General features: G+C 35.1%; 1 protein-coding gene across 7 annotated transcripts in view; it reads left to right on the top strand.

Annotated features, from left to right (window-relative positions):
- GXYLT1 (glucoside xylosyltransferase 1) overlaps positions 1-20627 on the top strand; it is a 54541-nt gene that overhangs the window by 17512 nt on the left and 16402 nt on the right. For 6 of the 7 annotated variants that reach the window (XM_074827435.1, XM_074827437.1, XM_074827438.1 and 3 more), the window contains 6 exons: positions 2034-2208; positions 3722-3847; positions 4711-4962; positions 12751-12874; positions 13183-13355; positions 14854-16733. In XM_074827435.1, coding sequence (XP_074683536.1) covers positions 2034-2208; positions 3722-3847; positions 4711-4962; positions 12751-12874; positions 13183-13355; positions 14854-15015 — 1012 coding nt within the window. In that variant the 3' untranslated portion in view covers positions 15016-16733. Of the gene's footprint in view, positions 1-2033; positions 2209-3721; positions 3848-4710; positions 4963-12750; positions 12875-13182; positions 13356-14853; positions 16734-20627 lie in introns of those variants that run through there. The other variant, XM_074827436.1, reaches the window with a different exon arrangement.

Here is a 20627-nt window from a genome sequence, read left to right on the forward strand (position 1 = left end):
AAGAGTAGGGGGGAATGATCCAGGTGACAAGCCATTAAGTTGCTGAGAAGTAAATGACTGGTGTTCATTGAGAAGCACTTATGTATCCTAGATGTCTCCTTAGGACTAGTAGATACAACTTGATCTTTGAGGCACCCAGTCCTTTTGGACTGGCACCTGGAGGTCAGGTGGGATATTCTAGAGTTTATTAAATAACACTATACCTATGTTAAAAAATTGAATCAAGCCCTAGGTATTTACATTGAAATAACATTAATTGCTGTCTATGCTCCATATCCTGCTAGCTAGATCTCCATTGGCTTTAGTGAGACTTTGGACACGATCTCGTATATCAGCATCTTCATTTAGGTGTCCTATTTTGGATCTGAATCCTACATATGATGTCTTTCATCTGTGTGATTTTTAATAATGCCTCAAACCCTGACTTAAGACTGACTGCATGTTCCAATTGAAATTTTTAAAATCTTAAATCCCTGGGATGCTGGAGTTTTTTAGTTACAGGGCATTAAACTTTTCCAAAACTCAGAATGTTTTTTTTTAAATGCAGCCATTATTTATGGCATTAAACTTCATCAGTTTTAGTGATAGCTTGGCTTATATTTTGCCCCATGGGACTCAAAATTGTATGTGTTGCTTTTCCATGCCTTAAAGAAAAAAATGCATATTTGCACAGTATCTTTTGTCAATTTAAAGGAAAGCTTGTATGCATCTAAATGTTTTAGTTACATAAATTGAGTGGAGATTATGTGCTAAGAATCACATCTGTTAATTTCTGTTTTGAAGTGTCTCTCTTTGGCAAGTTTCTAAGAATGGGTGGTATGTTTGCTAAGCGTTTCTGTAGTGTTACTAGTTTGGGAAAGTTTTCTAACTTCAGATTTTTTTTTTTTTGTCTGCATAACTTGGAATTAAACTTGTAATTTAAACCTTCAGATACTGTTAGTTCTATTAGCCAGCCCTCCTCCAATGGTCTGTGTGAATAGCTCAAGTGCAAAATATTGTTGTGAAGATTGGCTTTGAGTTGTCATATGCTTAAAGCCTTTGAAAGCTTTTTTGAGTGATTAAATATATGAAATCCAGGAGAATGTGGTTTTAGGTTTAGTATGCCCACTGCATTTGCTACCAAGCTACTGGTTTTTACCCGATGATACAATACGCTAAAATTATTAAATTAATGAAATAACTTTTAAATGTACCCTGTATAATACCTACCAGGCACTGCTCACCGTAACTGCTGGAGAGCTGTTTTCAGGAAGAAAGGACTTCCCAATCCCCACACCTTGCAGTCATTTAGCCCTAAGGACACGGACAGGGCATGTGGTTAGTGTACCTGAGGAATTTTCCAGAACAACTGGGAGTACCAGGACATCCCACAAGGCCATTTGAGCTGTTAGTTTCCCCCCCTTCCAACCCAAGTTGTACTCCTGCAGGATGGAAGGAGAGGAGAAAGCTTTTTGCATTGTGCCAGTGCTTAGGAGAAGCCGTAAAGCATGTGTTTGAGAAAAGGGCTTACTGGAGCAGAAAATTGACAAAACACATGAATCACTCAAAAATGTTCTTAACAGAACTTCTTAAAAGTAGGGGTTATCTCACTTTTGTTGTTGAATTTAACTCTGCTATACTTATTGTGTTTACCTATCTCTACTAAGGCCAGGGAAAGAGGAGAAAATGAACTCATGCATAGACTTAATGTGCTGTCAGACTTCCACATTTTGATGTAACTTCATGGGATCTTTCTTTTAACATAGCTATTTTAATGGAATTTCTTGCTAATGATGGATAGTAAGATTACTAGTTTCTGTATAGCTCTTCCATACCTTGTTTTTCCCTCACAGACTGGGATGGTGGGAATGAATATGAGAATAGTTCGGGTTAAATGTAAGCCTACCTATGAGATATAATGCTATAGTTTGCATCTTCTGTTTTTAAATATGATAAAGGATATTTTGTTAAATTACGTATTGCAGTAAATAGTAGAGCTTTTCTTTAAGCCTCTGCAAGAAATAATGTCAAACGGTAAAATATTTTTGTACCAGATACAATTATATGAAAACACATCCTTCTGAGAAAATGCATCTAGCAGTGGTTGCCTGTGGTGAAAGACTGGAGGAGACTGTTACTATGTTGAGATCAGCCATTATTTTCAGCATCAAACCTCTCCAGTTTCATATTTTTGCTGAGGACCAATTGCATAAGAGTTTCAAAGACATAGTAAGTACCCAAATAATTTATTTAATCAATTTGTAGTACAATTTGAGTAATGTATAGCAATTTCTCTGCTTGTTGGATATAGTGGCAGCAATGTCTAAAAATAAGGTAATATGTAAGTCTTTCATAATGTTGGATGGAGATTTTTGAAATTTTCTTGTGGAAAAATGCCAGTTGTTGAATCAAAACTTTTCAGAGACAGACCAACACTTCCTGATTTGTCACCTTGAATCTGTTAAACACAAACCTGATGGTCTGAATGCAAACCATTTATTTTGTGTGAGCTTATTTAAAGTTGGTTTTACAAGAGAAACAAGAGATCTGTCCTTTTTTGTCCCCAGGCTTACAGTATGAGTCAGCCTGACATTGCCTAAACAAAGTGAAATGTCAGTGTTTGAAAATGGTAGATATGGTTATGTCTAATTTTAGTAAATTCCAGTTAATGAATATAACATTATGACTGTGTTACAGTCATATAACACTATTATTGTGTTCAGATCTGGGTCCCCCTGGTAAAAGAAGGACATGGACCTGTTGGCGCAAGTCCAGAAGGGGGCTGCAAAGATGATCAGGGGGCTGGAGCACCTCCCTTATGAGGACAGGCTGAGAGAGTTGGGGTGGTTCAGCCTGGAGAAGAGAAGGCTCCAGGGAGACCTTATAGTAGCCTTCCAGTACTTAAAGGGGGCCTACATGAAAGATGGGGAGGGACTCTTTATCAGGGAGTGTAGTGATAGGGTGAGGGGTGATGGCTTTAAACTGAAAGAGGGTAGATTTAGATTAGATGTAAGGAAGAAATTCTTCCATGTGAGGGTGGTGAGACACTGGAACAGGTTGCCCAGAGAAGTGGTGGATGCCCCCTCCCTGGCAGTGTTCAAGGCCAGGTTGGACGGGGCTTTGAGCAACCTGATGTAGTGGAAGGTGTCCCTGCCCATGGCAGGGGGGTTGGAACTAGATGATCTTTAAGGTCCCTTCCAACCGGAACTATTCTATTCTATGATTCTATGACTGGAGTAGCAGTATTAGAAACTGACTAGTGTATAGCTGAGGAGGGTTTTACTATTTTTGTGCTTAAAATGTCATACTAGCTATGACATTACTATGTTATACATACTAATATATATACACTAATGTCACGTGAACAGTAACTGTAGAAAAAATCAGGTAAGGTTATTTTAAATTGAGAAAGACTTCATTGGTATTTCTCCTGTGGAAACTACTTAGGAGGGGAAAAAGTTTTATTTGATGTATTTGCCTTTTGTAAATGCTAACTTATTTTACTTGCTCTTACTTTTGTATATGATCTGATATGATGTGTTTTCTTCTTAGTGGCCTGCAGGTGCCACTTTTTGTTCAAATATTTTGAATAGCTGACAGATTATTGTAGTTCAGGAAGCATTTCTGTTATGGAAGAGAGGTGTTGCAATTGTGTTCAATTATCAGTTTGAATGGGATATTGATTTATTTTTTGTAATAAAATTAACTAAAGTAATTTTTGTGATCTCTTCTTTTCACTTAGCTTGATGACTTCCCCTATGAAGGAAGAGTTAATTACACGTTATATCCAATAACATTTCCAACAGAGAGTGCAGCAGAATGGAAGAAATTGTTTAAACCGTGTGCTTCGCAAAGGCTATTCTTGCCAGTAAGTTATTTTGTAATAGGACAGTACAGAAGTCTGTTTATGAAATATCAAGTTGTCCTTGTTAATCTAATTTCTGCTTAGTTTTCAATTAAGAACAACTGCTACTCCTAAAAGTTACTTTTATGACATCCTAAAATGCCCTCTGAATTTAACCTTCTTCTGTGGCACTAATACACTATGGAATAAAAGTCCTTTTCTCACTTGCTGCATTATGACACAATGTCCTCAGTGAGAAGTATGAATCATGTCATCCTCTTGGAGGTAGGAAGGATTTATCACACCTCGACTCCACATTTAGTTGGAAATTTTCCTGCATGCGTGGGTCTGAGAAGTGTTGGAGAAAATGAAACAAGAAATGGGCTATTGTTTCCAGAATGTTTTGTGCAGCCTTTTCTTTGCTTATCTAACATGCTTCAGAAATCATACTTGAGGCTACGTGAATTACAGCAGTGGCAGCTATCTCCCAATACTGTCTTTTCTGGGGCTCCCTTGCAGCTCTCCCTTGTTTGATTAGATGCACAGGAAAGCAAGGGAACAGGAGTAAGATAGGAGCTCCTATTATGGTAATGTTTCACCTGACCTGCAAGCTACTTCTGAGGAGCTCCGGGATATAAAATGTGGACTGAGTGCCTTTGCGTTACTATTCTATATAAAATCTCCGTTTCACTCTACAGAAATTCTCTAAAATGAGAGAATGGGGAATGATGACAAATTTATTGAGGCAAACTTCCTGTCTAAAGTGAATTTATTTGCATATGACAAAAATGTATTAAACTTTATTGTGTAATGGCAGCAACTTCTGTTTTATGAAGAGAAGCTCAATAAAACTTAAGTGTTTGGTTTTAAATTTCTTTCCCTCACAGTTAATCCTCAAAAATGTGGATTCGCTACTGTATGTTGATACTGACATCCTGTTTTTGAGACCCGTTGATGATATTTGGTCTTTTCTGGGAAAGTTCAACTCCACACAAATTGCTGCAATGGCACCAGAACATGAAGAGCCTCGTATCGGGTGGTATAATCGCTTTGCTAGACATCCCTATTATGGTGTAACTGGAATAAATTCTGGAGTCATGTTAATGAATATGACACGTATCAGAAGAAAGTATTTCAAGGTATGTGCATTTCTTTTATTGCATTTTCTGTGGTTTTACATCTTTTAATTCTAATCCTGTTATGAATTCATGTGGGACATATTTTTCAAAATATTTTTCTTGGAATAATGCTCTAAAAATATGCTGTGTTTAAAAAACACAAGTTAGATATCATTTTAAATGTCATTCACTGTAAGGCTTGGAATTCCTGCATTTCAGGTGTGCTTGATTGTTTTAATTTTTCTTAGTTCTGAGAGATCCTGTGATTTCATACAGTCTGCTGTAAATTACATTTGTCAGTAGATATTCTGCTATTCTTTCTTCACTGTAGAGATCCCAGAAAACAGTTAATGTATACTGTAAAGCTAACTTTAAAAATGTGTGTAGTAATATGACCAGGAGGTGGTGCTAAAACATTTGGTAAGTTCTTCTAACTGTACAGTTTCCAAATTTTCCTCTTTTCACATTGTAACCAGGTGATTATCACCTTAAGTATCTTTTGATAGACTTTGAAGTCATAGTTTTTGTAGAGAAGTTAATCATGGAAGTACTTACTAAAGTATGCATGTGATTATGCTGGGGGAAAAGTACTCTGTTTAAGAGAAGCTTGATTAGGGAAAAACAATCATGCAGTCAAAAAATATTGGAAGATGCACCTATAAGAGGGGCAATATGAACTTGCAGTAGACATTACTACTTCTCAACCATTTCCAACTTAAAAAAGATTTAGCTTTCATCTTAACATTCTTGCTATGTATTTTGGTTGTGGAAATACAGAGAATTTAAGAAAAATGGAGAATGGATTTTCGGTTGTATTTAAAGTAGAAAGTTATAGTAACTATAGTGTATATAGCTGTAGTTTCCCCAAGAAGAAAACTTTTCTGTATATATCATCATTGGAATCTTGCATTGTCTACTTTGTGTTCCCGATTATAATGTCTGGATAAATTAAAATATTGAAAAATATAACAAGAAAAATATGGGACTGAAAACTGCATGTTTCTTAACCTCTGACAGTGCACTTGTGTAGTGAATTATTTTTAGTATGATAAACTCTGAGGTAAGGTTGGTATTTTATTCATACTGTGCCAGAATTGTGGTTGGGCATCTCAGTAGAATTTAGGTTATCAATCTATTGGAAACTTTATGCATTTTTACTAAAATTGGAATTAAAATTTTCAAAAGTATACAGATTATGTAGAGTTCTAAAAGTGTCTTTTAACTGTACTTTTCTAGAGTACAATAATAAGTTCTTTCTCCCTAACACCTAAAACTGGTGGTTTCTTAAAATGTAAGTCTCTGTATACAGATTTAAGTAGGTGTAATCAGTCATTAGTATTTTGAAATTCAACATGGAGTATTTCTCTGTCCCTTGGTACTAGGGGACTGGAGTATTTTTCAGGTCCTGAAAATATCTGCTACATATTCCTGTTGCTGCCATGTTGTATATTTATTATGCAATGAAACATGTCAGATTGCTAAACCAAAACTAGCCTTGAAGGAAGTGATTTTTTTAAAAATAGCTCTTTGTTATGGGGATGAATATCTGTGATACGTAAAACCTCAGCTGTAAGCGAAGGCACAAATCCATATGATTTTCTCATGATCCTGCTGGCAAACTGCAGTGTACCTAATGTGATGTACAGTTTCTGGCTAAATGGGCCAGTGAACTTACTGTAGCGAGGAAGATTGTGTGTCATCCACTGGTTAGGGGAATCGTAACCAAAAAAAGTCTTGAATTGTCCTGAAAACATTCATATTAATGCTCTTTTGCAAATTGTTCAGTATGTACTGTACTAAGCAGGTCTGCTTGATGAGTTCCAGGCTTAGCATTTATACAATAAAGGAAAAGGAACTGCGATTGGAGTGATCTACCCAGTGCTATGCAAGTGTACTAAATATTCAGAATTATGAAAGGGCACTTGAGAAAGAGGCAGAAACAGAGCAAAGATTCCTGTAGCAAAGCACATTATTCAAAGCCCTTTTTGATGGGTTTAGTTGACAAACATAAAAAAGCAATTAACCCATTCCCCTGCTCTGCTTCAGTTGCTTTAAATGTTAGAAATACAGCATTTTCTGCCCTTAACCATTAGTCATCATTCTTTGGCATCCTTTCCAGAGCTTTACTGTCACTTGAAGCATAGGCTTCCCTTTTTGTATCTGATGCATGTATATGTCTGGCCATTGCTTTCGCATGTCTTCTGAACTTCGTACTTGTCCAGGATTGCTTGTGTGTGCACTGTGAACATTCCTCAAACATTTGAGACTAGTGGTGTACATAAAGAAATATTCTTTCACTCTGCTTGATAATAAGAAGTTAAAAAAAGAAATAAAAAAGGTGGTGTGTTCTGTATACCTGGGGTTTTGGGGGGTTGTTTGGTCTTTGGTTTTTAGTCTGTGTGTGCAGCTTTTAACAAGGTTGCTAAGAACTTATTTCTTGCATGAATTTCATCTTTTTCTCTCCATTCCTATACCTTTTTTCCCTGCTTTTGTCATCCTGTGCATCTTTCCTGGAGTCTTAGTTCAATTGTCTTGAGCAGGAAACACAGATAGAATGTTTGGATGCATAGTGTTTTGACATATATGGATTTTCCGGTTCAGCTACAGCATTTTGAAATGCTCTCTTTAGATACCCTTCTTGATTTAAAACCTTTCCCTCGTGTAACAAATGCTGAGCATCTAGTTGAGCATCCAGCTGTTTTGCCTCTGTTTTTGGGTGTTTCTGGCAAGTGTAATGTTTGTTATTTGTTCAGGCTTTGAATTTGTAGAGATGGATACTTTCTCCAGTGTGACTGGCTTGCTAAGACTCTGCGTTAGACCTTACTGCCAGTGATCAACCTACTTATCAGTGGAGACTTTTTGGTATTGGAAGGCTCAGAATTGTTTCTGATGGGAGACTACCTCATGATTTCTAACCCATGCTGCTGATTCAGTCCTTCCATCTATTGGACACACTGGGGAAGTGTCCTGTAGTATCAGGCTACAGGAAGAACTGTTTGAGGATGTCTAGAGAGCTACTAGGTTACCTGAAATTTAGGAATGCTTGATCGTTCTTTTCTCGTATCATAGCTAGATAGTGTAGCCTGGGTAATGACTAAGCAGGAAAAGAGTTTCTGTTGCACAGTATTGATTATTGAGATCTTGGTTTAGAGAGAACTCAGCAGGGGGACTATTTCAGTTTATGCTCCCCTAGTACCTAAAGTGTGATCTCACAAGCTTGCAGAGTATCACAGGGCCCTAAGATGCACAAGCGTTATTACAAAACCTCTGCTGTTCGTGGAGACTTGCAGAGACTTTGTTTTCATCTTCAGGTTCCTTGAATGTCTTAAAAGAAGGATTGGTCAATATGAAAAATTGCAAGCCTCACAGCAAAACTTTGTAAAGGGTTTAGTGTAGTTGAGACTATACACATTAGGCCTGAGAGCGTATGGCTTCTCTTGTGACTGATAGCAACGGAGCTACTGGTCTCAAGCCTTTAGAAGAGAGGTAAATCAAATTCAGCAGTAGTCCTAATAACCCTTGCCAGCAACACTGCAGATAATTTTGGACCTTACAGATACTGTCCCATGTTGTGTCCCACTAACTATTCCAGTCAAGTACAGTAGAGTTAAAAAATGCTTCATTGTCTTACAGGAGTATCTAAATTTGTTTATATACATTCAGGAGGCTCAACAGATTCCTCAAGGAGTATGTATATAGGTTCTGGTAATTTTTGTATCTTTAAAAAGCTGCCTGTAGACCTTTTTGTATGACTGTCTAGTGACTAGAGCACTTGTCTAAACAGTGGAAGTTTTGGATCAGGATATTTCTCCAATACGATGGATTTAAAAGTGTGGGTTCTTTGTCTATTGTAGTTTCTTCAGTCTGAAATTACAGGGTGAGCTGCTTGAGGCCTTTAAGCATCTATCTTCTGTTGTCACATTGATTTGTGAGAGTCAGGAGGAACCAGAAGATGAATAAGTAAGGAGAACTGGGGACTTATAGGTTATAGTGCTCACCTGTGTAGCAGAAAACCTGTAGTTCTATGTATTGCTCCAGGATTAAGTCGTCTTTTATCCACTTAGTTATTCAAGCCTCAATCTTTTCAGGATTCTCAGGTCTCTTCATTTCAGGCAAGCATCCTAGCTACTTTGCTATCTATGGCGCCTAATGGAAGTTGTCACTCCTGGTCCTATCTATCATATTTGTCTTGTGTGTTTTGAGACTCTGTGTATATATATAGAGTCCAAATATATGCATTGTATATATACATATATATGCACATGTGTATACGTATATACAGATACGTATGCATGCACATATGTGTTATTGAATGTAGTGTGGTCATTAAACAGTGCATAACTGGACATAAGACTAGAATTGGTAATGAAGCTTATGATGGTTAGTGCTTGCCTGTTGTCGTTGCTAAACAGCAATGAATGGGAATGTAAAACATACAAGAGCATTTAGGAGGTAGAAGAGGTAATAGTGGGTGATTTTTTTAATATTTGTATACATATAGATACTTTTAAACTGGAAAAGATGTAGCAGATACCACAGATACAGTATTGTGACAAAAAGTCCTAGATCAGTGAAGCTTTGTGAATAGAGAACAATGACTTTTATCAAAACTTAGTTGTTGCCTGAGACATAGGCAATCATAGAAAGAAATGAACCCTTAGAAAACCAAACAAGCCCCAAACAAAATAACTCTGGATAGCGTGTGCAAAGGAGAGGTTCATGGGTATGCTTTAGACAAAAAAAGATCAAAGTTCAGAGAGTTTCTATGACCTAAGCCATTATACACTTTTTTTTTTAACCTTTCAGTATTGCTTAAGTCTGTAGTTCCAAAAAATATGGTGAGCCTATGCAAAAGCTAATTGCTTCTAAAAGGAAGGCTCCCATCTCTTACCAGCTGCTTTTCCCTGCTTTTCTTATTTACGTTGTCCTAGCCTCTGGTGCTTGTTGGTCCCTTCTATGATTCAATTAAATTTGGTAACAGTAGAAAAAATAAATCCTTTTGCTGGGTTAGTGAAGTAAATCAGCTCACACAAACATCTAGTAAGTGTTAGCACTACACTGTTAATGCAAGAACAGGATAGAGTTGTGTAACCAGAAGGAAGAGGCCTTGCTCTCATTTGGCATGAATAAAATTTAAATTGGTCAACTGTTTGTGGGACAGAGCTCCAGTATGTTTAGTTATTGCTGTATGATTTCAGTATTTTTCCTCAACTTCATATTCTCTTATTAGAATTAAGAGAAAGGTAATACTAGGTTGCTGCAGGCGGAATGTGACAGCTCTTGTAAGTCTGACTTCAGGCTTGGCCAGGCAGAAGTCTTCTAGGACAAAAATCAGTAATGACCAACTAATTAAAGCACAGCATCTAAAAAAAGAAAAAACATGTAGGAGAATATCTTAATGTCTTCATGTATATTTTGTTCTTACACATTTTCTTCCACTCAAACTAGAATTTTGAGAGTTTGTAAGAGCCTGTCTACATCAGCTTGATGTCATGACAGAAATGCCCACTACCAGTGGGGTTTTTTTTCTTAAAACTCTTTAACCTTCTTTGCAACTTACTGAATATTGGACACAAGGTTTATCATTCTGGAAATCTTTAAGGTATCATAGTTATTTTTCTCATATTTACTTGAGTAACTTTTGAAAAGCAATTCTGTCGCCAATTTTGACTGAACTTGAGCATTCTACTTCTCATGCTGTTTGACCTCACTACAAGTTACAGTAGAATTTTGAAGAAGGAGGTTGTATAACTATTCAAATAATTTCTCTTGCCCTGTGATTCCTACACTGGTTTAATTATACATTAGTGTTAATAAATTAATATATCTAAATTGTATTTATATTATTATAACTTTTCTATTTATGCAAATATTGAAATATTTATTGAGCTATTACAGCTTCCCATTCTTAAATCTGATAGCACTATTTGTCAAGTAGCATTGCTTCTAGTCATCTGGCAATGTGATGTATGCTGTTACCTGCTTTGCAGGTCCTTGGGATATACTTTAGATTTCAATGCTATTAAAACTATGAAAATTATATGAAATAATGACTTTAACGATTTCAAGTAATATTTCTATGGGTTGCTCTAAAACGTTATTTACTACTGTGTATTCTCTTACCATGATTATCCCTGGTATCAGTGAGCCAGTTTAATTCTGTTTTTAATTCTTAGCATTAAGTCTAAATTTAAACAATAGGTCAGTATTCTATGGATGGCAAAGTACAGGTGAGGGAGTAATCTTTACCCACCATAATTCAGTCTGATTGATTTGCTTTTTGGAAGTTTTGAGCTTGGTGTTAAGCCTGAGTTTTCTTTTGTTTAATCACATTGCACTGAGCCTAATGATAATTCTTGCTAGAGAAGAATTCTCTTGTGCATTTCTTATGCCTGCTCTCATCAAATACTTGCAAGCAATCATAGTCATAAATTTTTTAGGACAGAAGGGACTGTAATATTCCGTTAGCCTTCTTACATAATATAAGCTATAGATCTTTTTTGTATTAATTCTTATCTGAAATCTGATAGTATTTCTTTTTTAGTCTTCAATTCTGAAAGCCCTTCATATTTGATGGCTGAAATGATTTGAGGAAAGACTAAAAACTGAACTGCTCATTTTTGTACTTTTTAGTTTGTCAGTTGAAAGCTCGGAGAAGAAAGTCTTTGATACAATAATTTTAAAACTGAATATTTTGCTCCTGGTAATACTTTCTGTTTCTTAACATGGTGTTTCTGTATACAGATCCCAAACCGTGCTGGAGTTCTAATTTAATTTTTTTTTTTGGTCCACTTGGCAAAAAAGAATCAAGGGTACAATCCTGTACTTGTTCAGGTATTTTCTCTCTGGGACTTTCTCTTATTCCATCCTTACTTTTCCAACTGAAGTGGAAAGGTACAGAGTGAGCAGCCTTGTTCCTTTTCTGATCTAGTTGAACTTAAATGTGGTGTAAATATAAGAAATAAGCTTTAGAATATGTAACCTGTTACACTGCAGATGGTGACCCCTTTGGTAATGTGGAGTTCAGAGTAGACCAGCTTACTCCAAGTAGCACCTCCTCAGCCAGAAACTTAGAGGAACTCCTCCTTTGAAGTGATTTTGCTAAATCAAGAATTTCGGAATTAAGTAACAGCTGTTGGTTTAGAGTCTTCCTGCCTTTTGCTAGTGAAAAGTTGTGTCTTTGCTGTGGAACTTCAAGTTCAGTAACTAAAAACTTAGTTCAACTCAATGAAAATTCTTTTGAAAACCTTTGAAGGATTTCCATATTTTTGTACGCTGCTTTGTCGCCAATATTTTTTAGCTGTATGTGTTTGGAACCATTTAATAATTTTATATTGATCTGTTTTGAATTTTTGACATTAACTTTAAAACCTGTGTATATTATCACTGTGGTAAAAACAGAGAAATTGCGTGAAGTGTGGATATTTAAATAGTGCCCATCTACATGCATGTATCTCTTAAATGCAGTTTTTATGTTGGATCCTACTGCTGTATTAAAAAACCTTGCTGTTTCTTAGAACTTTTGGTTTAAGATGTTTGAGGGAAATCTTGAAGACCAAAATTTAATGTGGCAGTTCAATAGAATTAGGAGATGCATATAATTTTCTTTACAATAATTGAGAAATAAAGCATATTGGAAATGTCCATAACTATTTTCCTTAGGTGTGCTCATTTGTTTAAAAGGAGGAAATCATCTATACATTTGAGATTGTAACTTTGAAAAGCAAATTACTCTGATTGTGTAGGGTAGTTCCTTCTTTATAGGCATAATTGTCCTGAATGTGTGTTTTGCTTTGGTTTGTTTAATAGAATGATATGACACCAGTCCGATTACAGTGGGGAGAAATTCTTATGCCATTGTTGAAGAAGTACAAGCTGAACATAACATGGGGCGATCAGGATCTATTGAACATTATGTTTTTTCACAATCCAGGTAAATACACATTCATTCTGAGTCTGATGTGACAAAGCTGATCTTCTCTAAGATGTTGAAAAATCCAGGAAAACACTCTTAGCAGACTTCTTCAGTGAAAGTATTTAAGGGACTTTTCACTACTTCTGTTTTCTGAAAGTGTTTACTTTGAGAGACAGCATTGGAGCTTGCTAGACTGTAATCAGCTGTTAGATTTCAAAACAAGTGTACAGAAACTTATGAAGCAGCCTTAAGAAAAAAAGAGAAGATTAGTGTATTTCCTGAAATGATTTTGGTACTTAATCCAGGGTTTTAATTTTTCTGCACAGAAAGTCTTTATGTCTTTCCTTGCCAATGGAATTATCGGCCTGACCACTGCATCTATGGAAGCAATTGTAAGGAAGCTGAAGAAGAAGGTATATTTATTCTTCATGGAAACAGAGGTGTTTACCATGATGATAAACAACCGACTTTTAGGGCTGTCTATGAAGCAATAAAAAATGTAAGTGTTTTCAGCATTGTACTTGCACAAAGTCATTTTTTTAATGTTATCTACAGTGTTGCATGTAGTTTCCAGGTTTTGTTAATACTTACTTTGTTACAAAGTAACTTTTTACTCTTTTAAGTGATGTTGAGTTTTTCACCAATTTTTCCTTCACTGCTTGGATAGAATTCCAGTGTATTTATTTTGTGATGAGCATCTTTCGAAACATAGTATAGACTATGTCTAGGTTAGGATTCTAAAACATCGCCTGTAGTTGTAAATGTCTGTTTAAAAGGCTTTATTCCCGTTCCTTTAATAAATACATCTAGTAAACTGTATGAGCATTTGGAATCACCAGAACCCTCGTTTTTCTGGAGATTTTAAAATGCAGGAAAAAAAACCCTACTTCTTCCCAAAGTTTGTATGTATTTACTGCAACATTTTAATATTTAATTGTAGATAGATTTGGATTGTAGAAAATATTTTTTTTTAATACTGTGTTTTGACCTTTTCTGGAGATTCAGCGTATTAATATGTTGCTGTTTCTTTAAATACTAAGCAAAATTACTTCTTTTCATTCTGCAAATAAGTCATCTAATAAACTATTTATCACTACATCAGTATACTCGCTGAAGAGCTGTAAAATTTAGCACTGATGCACATTTTAATGTAGCAGGCTATTGTGTGTGTATAACCTTCAAAAATCAATAGTATATTTTAATGGTGCTTTATTACATGTTGTCATATGGATATAAAAATGAAGAAAAGTACTTTTGGGGGTCTGAGAATACATTGCAGGGAAAGTGAATGTGTTTCCATAAAAATACGATTTCTTTGTTTCCTTTGTGCATTGTCAAAAACAGAAGAAAAAATTATTTCTTTTTATTTATGAACCCATTTGGTTTATGAATATGTCAGAGAAACTATGTAAAACACTGATGATTCAGTGGTAATAAGATGAACAAAATTATGTTACTTTGAAATGCTGTTTTAGCTTATCATTTGTTTATAAAAAATATTGCACTGTTGAATTAATGACTTCTTTATTTCATGTCCATGTTAAACCTAGTATGTGTTTTGACCATCATTCAGTTTAATGAAAGTTCACAGTACCACTTCTCATACTGTTGTTTCATTATAATTTGATAAGAATTGTATTCCTTAAAAGTTATATGTCATCCAGGAAAATTAGTGTTCAACAAACAAATAACCAGAAATCATTTTAGATCCTTAAATTTTTAATTTAATAAGGTAACTTTAAATTTTCTCCTTGCCTGTCTGGATATATTAATTTGCCTACGTTTTAAGAAAAAAAAAAAAAGTCTTGCTTGTTAGGCTTATTGAAAATATTAGAGATGTTTTTCAGATACTGCATTCAGGACTTCTTGAAAACATTTAATAAATCTTTAGATAGCAAATACGATGTTCAAAGGCATTTTTATAACTCTTTAATAACTCTGAATAATGGCACTCTTCCGTATTGACCTTAAGTCTTCTTTTCTTAACCTCTTGACAGTATTCATTTGGAGATGATCTGGTTCATTCCCTGTTGCAGCCCCTAGAACTGGAATTACAGAAAACCATGCATACGTACTGTGGAAGAGTATACAAAATGTTCATAAAGCAGCTAACAAAAAGTATAAGACACTTGTATGCCAGAAGATCAAAGGGAAGGTGATTTTTACTCCAAGCTGTTGAATCAAGAGACTTAATTAACATGCTGGTCAAAAGGTGCAAAAATTCTAATATGGCTTGGATCGGCTCTTAATGTGCTCAAAGTTTACTAGCATACATAGAAATGAAGAAAATATTCGTGTAATGAAGAACAGGAACTTTTTTCTGCAAAGGTGACTTTTTGCTCTTTTGAAGTTTAATCACTGATGATGTTTATCTTGGATCCAATGATTTGGGTGTTACTGGCTTCTATGGCCAGTAGTTTTAGTCTGCATAATTATCTCATAGTTATTTCATGATCAAATGAACAAGTAAGAAATGAAGATGGCTCTATTTGGGAGTGTACCTCATATATTGTCTAAAATTCTCTTAAACTGTGAATGTAGCAATAACTGAGTCAGCAGCACTAACCTCACTTTAAAGGTGTGAACCTTTATGTAAACAAAGTTGTTTACACGTGCAGAAAATATTCTGTTTTCAAAGAAATGTGATATAATTATTGACAATCTGTATGTGCCTTTATATGTTCATCTCTTACATGTTGAAGTACTGTTCTGACAATCTTATTTGGCACTGCACATTATAAATGCAATTTTCTGAGAAATGAATAACTAGTATGTGATACTAGTTTTCTCTGTCAGTAGATACGGAGACTTTTTAATATACATACAGCATTTGTTTCAACATCATTGAGCCATCATGGCCAAAACACAGAGGGTTTTTTTTAGCAAAAATTCAGCTTGAAGATGTCCATCTTATGATACTTTATAAAATTGCATGGTTTTGCAGCTTTATATGGCATTTTGGAAGTAGAGGAAAAAAAACCAAACACGGTGGAAAGCTGTTGCTGTTGTATTTCCTTAATAAGAGTTATTACCTGATGATTATTATAGAGTGTTTAGTACCTAAAAGTGACGACCTGTAATAAGAGTACTGATTCTTCATCAGACTGTATATTAGATGGGTTTCTTAGAGAATATATCCTGTTACCATATTTTTTTAATAACATGGCTTTAAAATAGTTTTGGGGCAGACCCTCAACTACATGAATGCATTACTGTCTGTAGGGTGATAATGATTTATAACAGGTAAGGATTAGGCTTTCTTTAGTTACCTTAGTGAAAAAAAGTTCTGTTTATATAATACAAACTTTTTTTCAAGAAAAACATGAAGAAAAAGACTGAGTTCTAGTGTTACAGGAAAATATTATTTAAACTTGCATGGTATGAAATGTATTTGTAAAGTATATTTGATCTTGGATAACATGTCTAACTGAGATGAAGTCTTCATAAAGTGAGTTTTTGGATTCCATAAAAGTTCCTGTATTGAACATGGAGGATCCACTCACTGACTTGCACCTTCATCCCAACCCCGTTTTAGAAGCTTAATTTTTGTGGCTGTTTCTTTGTTAAAGGCAGGCTGGCTCTGACTCCCAGATCTGTGTGAGCTGGATGAATGCTTTAGCAGTACAAAAACACACTCCACTGTAATCAGAGTTTATATTCTGCTTCTAATCTCCCTGCTGGCTCAGGGTGTAAATTTCTGGGATGGAAAGTAGGAAGCGGTCTGCCTCACATGTAGTTACAGTCTCCTTTCTTTGCTATGTAACCTTTTGAAGTCTGAAAATCTAGACATCTGTGTGTGAAGGTGAATACTGTTATTGACTAATTTTACAATATACAATGCATTATTTTTTTACATAAATACTGATTTTTATATCAATTTGTCTTCAGCTTTTTTTTTACCTGTACTGTGTGTTTGTATTCTTTCGGCCTGTTTCTTGTGTTTTGTCTTTGCAGAAACTTTCAGTTTTGAATTTGTGTGTTGTATGCACGTGAAGATACTGCTTAAAACCCAGTGAAACATTTTAGAAAAAAAGTGGAGTGTTAACATTAGCATCAACCTTTCCACTTAAATTTCATTTTTTGTGGGGAATTAGAACAAAAGGGGTTAATATTGAAGCTTATGGTAGGATAAAAATTGTTACTTTGTGCTTATTTCAAGAGTTCTTTACTTAGCATATTACAAGTAGCAGAATATATTGACTTATGCCATAGTTTTTGTTTAATTTTTATTAATATTTACTTAAACTGCTCACCTCAATTATCCATTTCCAAGTAACACTCATAAACACTCTAGAGATCTTAAAAAACAGCAAGTGCTTAGTAGCTTCTGTTAAGTAACTCTCCAGAGTATTTGTCTGTTTCAAATAAGTTTTTAGTTCTGTAATCCCTATGTCTTAAATTTAGAAAGATGACCTACCTTCAAAACCAAATCTGACTTGCAAAGAAAACATCTGTAGAAAGTAAGAAGTCTGGAAAATCAAGTAGTGGGATAGAAACCCAGTATACTCCCAAACATTTTAATACCTGATTTGTAAGGTTATAGGCACATAAATATAGAAACCTACATTTAACCTGTGAATCTTTATTGCTGTCCAGTTTTAGAAACACTGCTTTTTCTGCAGACATAGTAAGTAACCAACAAAGCAGGACCTGACAAATTATTACTGATTTATTTTTACTGATTTATTTATTATAAAATTATGTAATGATAATGGAAATATAAAGTTTTGTAGAAAAATATAAACATTGGGAAATGTTCATTCAGGTTAAATTAAGATAAATCTGTCTTCATGCTTGGTTTGTCTCTATATCATGGTACTATTATTCTGTCTCTTTTTAAAGGCATCAGTCTCATGGTGAGATGAAGATGTGTTGTCTCGTTGGTATGAAATTCTATCTGTCTTTGTAGGTAGAATGAAAGGCCAACTTTAATGAGACTGAAACATCCTTATTTATGTTACTTGTACCTTTGCCTGTTAATAAGGCTGTATAAGCCTTACGAAAATGTCTTTCCAGTGATTTGTAATTTTGCCAAAATTTAGACTGAAGGTGACCTGTAATGGCAGTTGAATTGGTTTTGGTAAGCTTTTCATTTAAACTTAGAAAGGTTAAGAAGTTTAGAAGAAAAAAATAGTTTTCCTTATTCTGATCTTAAACAGATTTTAAAGCAATATGAAGTTGCCTTTTGCTGGTTTTGACCTAAATTTGGTCTGGCAAAATGTTGTTTGGAAAACTGAACTGTCAACATTTTTGTTACTTTGTACTAGGTTTCTGTCCTTATTAGACGTACTTCAACCATACAGGCTTTCCACCTTCTGTCTGCACTTTCCACAACAGAATGACTGAGAGGACAGTCGTCTTTCTTTTCCTTCCCCCAAATTATACTTCCCATCTAGACAGCATGGAAAAGGAAATAACTGCAAAATAGTGGTGGGAAGAGTGAAGGGTGTGGGTCTGCTTGGAGTGTTTAAAAGCAAAGCATGTAAGAGGCAAAGCTGAAGGTGTCATGAATTGTCTATATGTTGTATTATTGGGCGCTCTTGTGTGAAAACAGAAACGAAGCACCGCTGCTTATTTACTCACATTTATGGGTGTGATGGTATTTGTAGTGGATTAAATGGGGTGAAACTGAGGGGTAAAATCAGTCTTCTACCCTTTTAGCTTATCTGTAGAAAAACATTAGACTTCTGGTTTCTCCTACCTGATTTATAAAGCTGTCTCCAAACACATGGACATATCTAGAATTTCCATTTCGTAGAAGTTTTGAGTTCTTTTTCATTGTCTAGTTTGTTTCAAGTTAAAAGATCTTCAACTATCAAGCAGGTTTAACAATACCCATTTGCTGACTATATAATTTTTTATTTTGACCTGGTTAAGTGGAATATTCCTGCATAATTTAAATGAGTGTGTAGGCTATTTGCATCTTCATTATTTTTTTAACAAATTTGCCATTTTGAATAGTTGCTATTTTTACATTCTCTCTTGTGGTATCTAATGTGATTACCAGTTATCATAGCTTCCTTGCCCATTTCACTGCTTTGTGAATGGATGGCATTTGGAATAGCTCCAGTAATTTTGTGTATTAAAATAAGTTGCAGAGAACCATAATGTGAGGGTATGGCTTTTACTTTATTAGCAGGAAGTGAATTCTTTTGTAGCATTGACAGTAGAAGTATGAAGTAATGGGAAGGTACTTCTCATCACCGTGGATCTTGGAACAAGTCTTAGATGTGTCTTAGGTGGCTGTTACTGTCAGTCTGAGCACCTCTGTGCACAGAAACACTCAGCAGTGATGTCATAACTTGTATTGTTGAAAAGGGACCTTAAGTATTTTTCTGTTTCTTTTTTGGCACTTCAGTTCTGTCCAGCTGAATTCCTCTGTATATTTGAGAAGAATAATGTAAATTCCTACAAAGTTTTGCACTTTGTTATCTACTCAAGTTGCCCAAGCAGTTAAAGCATGACTCCAAGTTTAAAAAAATGAAATGCAAGTGTATGCACTTCAGGTTCCCTTACAAAAAAACTTGTTGGATCCAAGTTTAGCTCTACAGAGAAACACTTACAACTTGCTTTCTGTATTTAACTGCCAAATCTTAAATATTGCAGGATAATTTCCTATAGAAATGCAGGTTGCCTTATAGTTGCATTGTAGTCCTAGTAGACTACTAGAAACTATTACTGAGGTTTAAAAACAGAATATGTTTGCAGAGGTAATAGTGAGTTTTCCACTTCAGGAAGTGAGGACAAAATCTCATTTTATAGTACTTCTCAAAATCTCTCTCTTGTAACCACTTACTGGATCTATATAAGAACAGTTTGTCCTCTAAAGTTGTCATAAAATTTAAAAAAATTTTTAAGCTTCTGTGGGCCTATTAAAATTTTAAGTTTTTTGAAGAAATATTAAGTAATCAGAAATTCTTGCATTGAAGAAGTTCAGTTGTGTCTCTTCAGTTTTGCTGTTGCTTTATGCACAGCCTCATTCAGTTTTTTAGGGAGTCCTCATTTAAACTTACGAATGTGCATCTTCCTGTGTATTTGCTAGCAAGTTTCTACAAGTCTTCTTTCTTCTCCCCTCCATCTTTTCCCTGCACTGCTTTTAAAAGATAATCACTAAGCTCTTCCTTCATTTGAATGCTTATAAAAATTACAAGAGATACTATTACAGGTCTCTGCAAAGAGTAGTCCTGCTGTAGTTGGATTTTTTTTTTTTCTTCAGATTACTATTTGAGGATGTTCAGGTAGGAGGAATTTTTGAGCATTCAGTAAAGTCGTCGTGTTTCTTGAGTGATCAAGTGGTAGTTTCTTCCCTGAAGCAATTAATATTGTCCCTGGCCTCTCTTATGATAGATGCTTGGTTGCTGTCTGCCTACTTGATCTATATGATTGCATGTTCCTTTAATCAAAGCAGTGAATGTCACTTCTTTTAAATTTGGATTTTAAACACTCATCCCATATCTGGGTGCCAGCTTAGTTGCACAAACCAGGGATCTAGTCTGTTTCCATTTTTAGATGTCCATCTTTGATTTCATTTCTGTTTTAGTTTCCAGCTGGACCCGTAGGGATAAAATGCTGAGATAACAAGGAAGGCAGAATTTTTAAAAACAGCTTAGAGAACTACAGATCTCTGAAAAATCATTAACAATTTTGAAATAGTGTTCTATCCTTGAGCCTAATTTCTGATTTGGTAGATGTAAGGATTAGCATCCTTGGTTCAGTCAAATCATTTGACTTTTCTTATATCAGCCCCTTATGTGGAGGGACAGCCAGGTAT

This window comes from Strix aluco, chromosome 5 (genome assembly GCF_031877795.1).
Source record: "Strix aluco isolate bStrAlu1 chromosome 5, bStrAlu1.hap1, whole genome shotgun sequence".
Classification (NCBI taxonomy): Eukaryota; Metazoa; Chordata; class Aves; order Strigiformes; family Strigidae; genus Strix; species Strix aluco.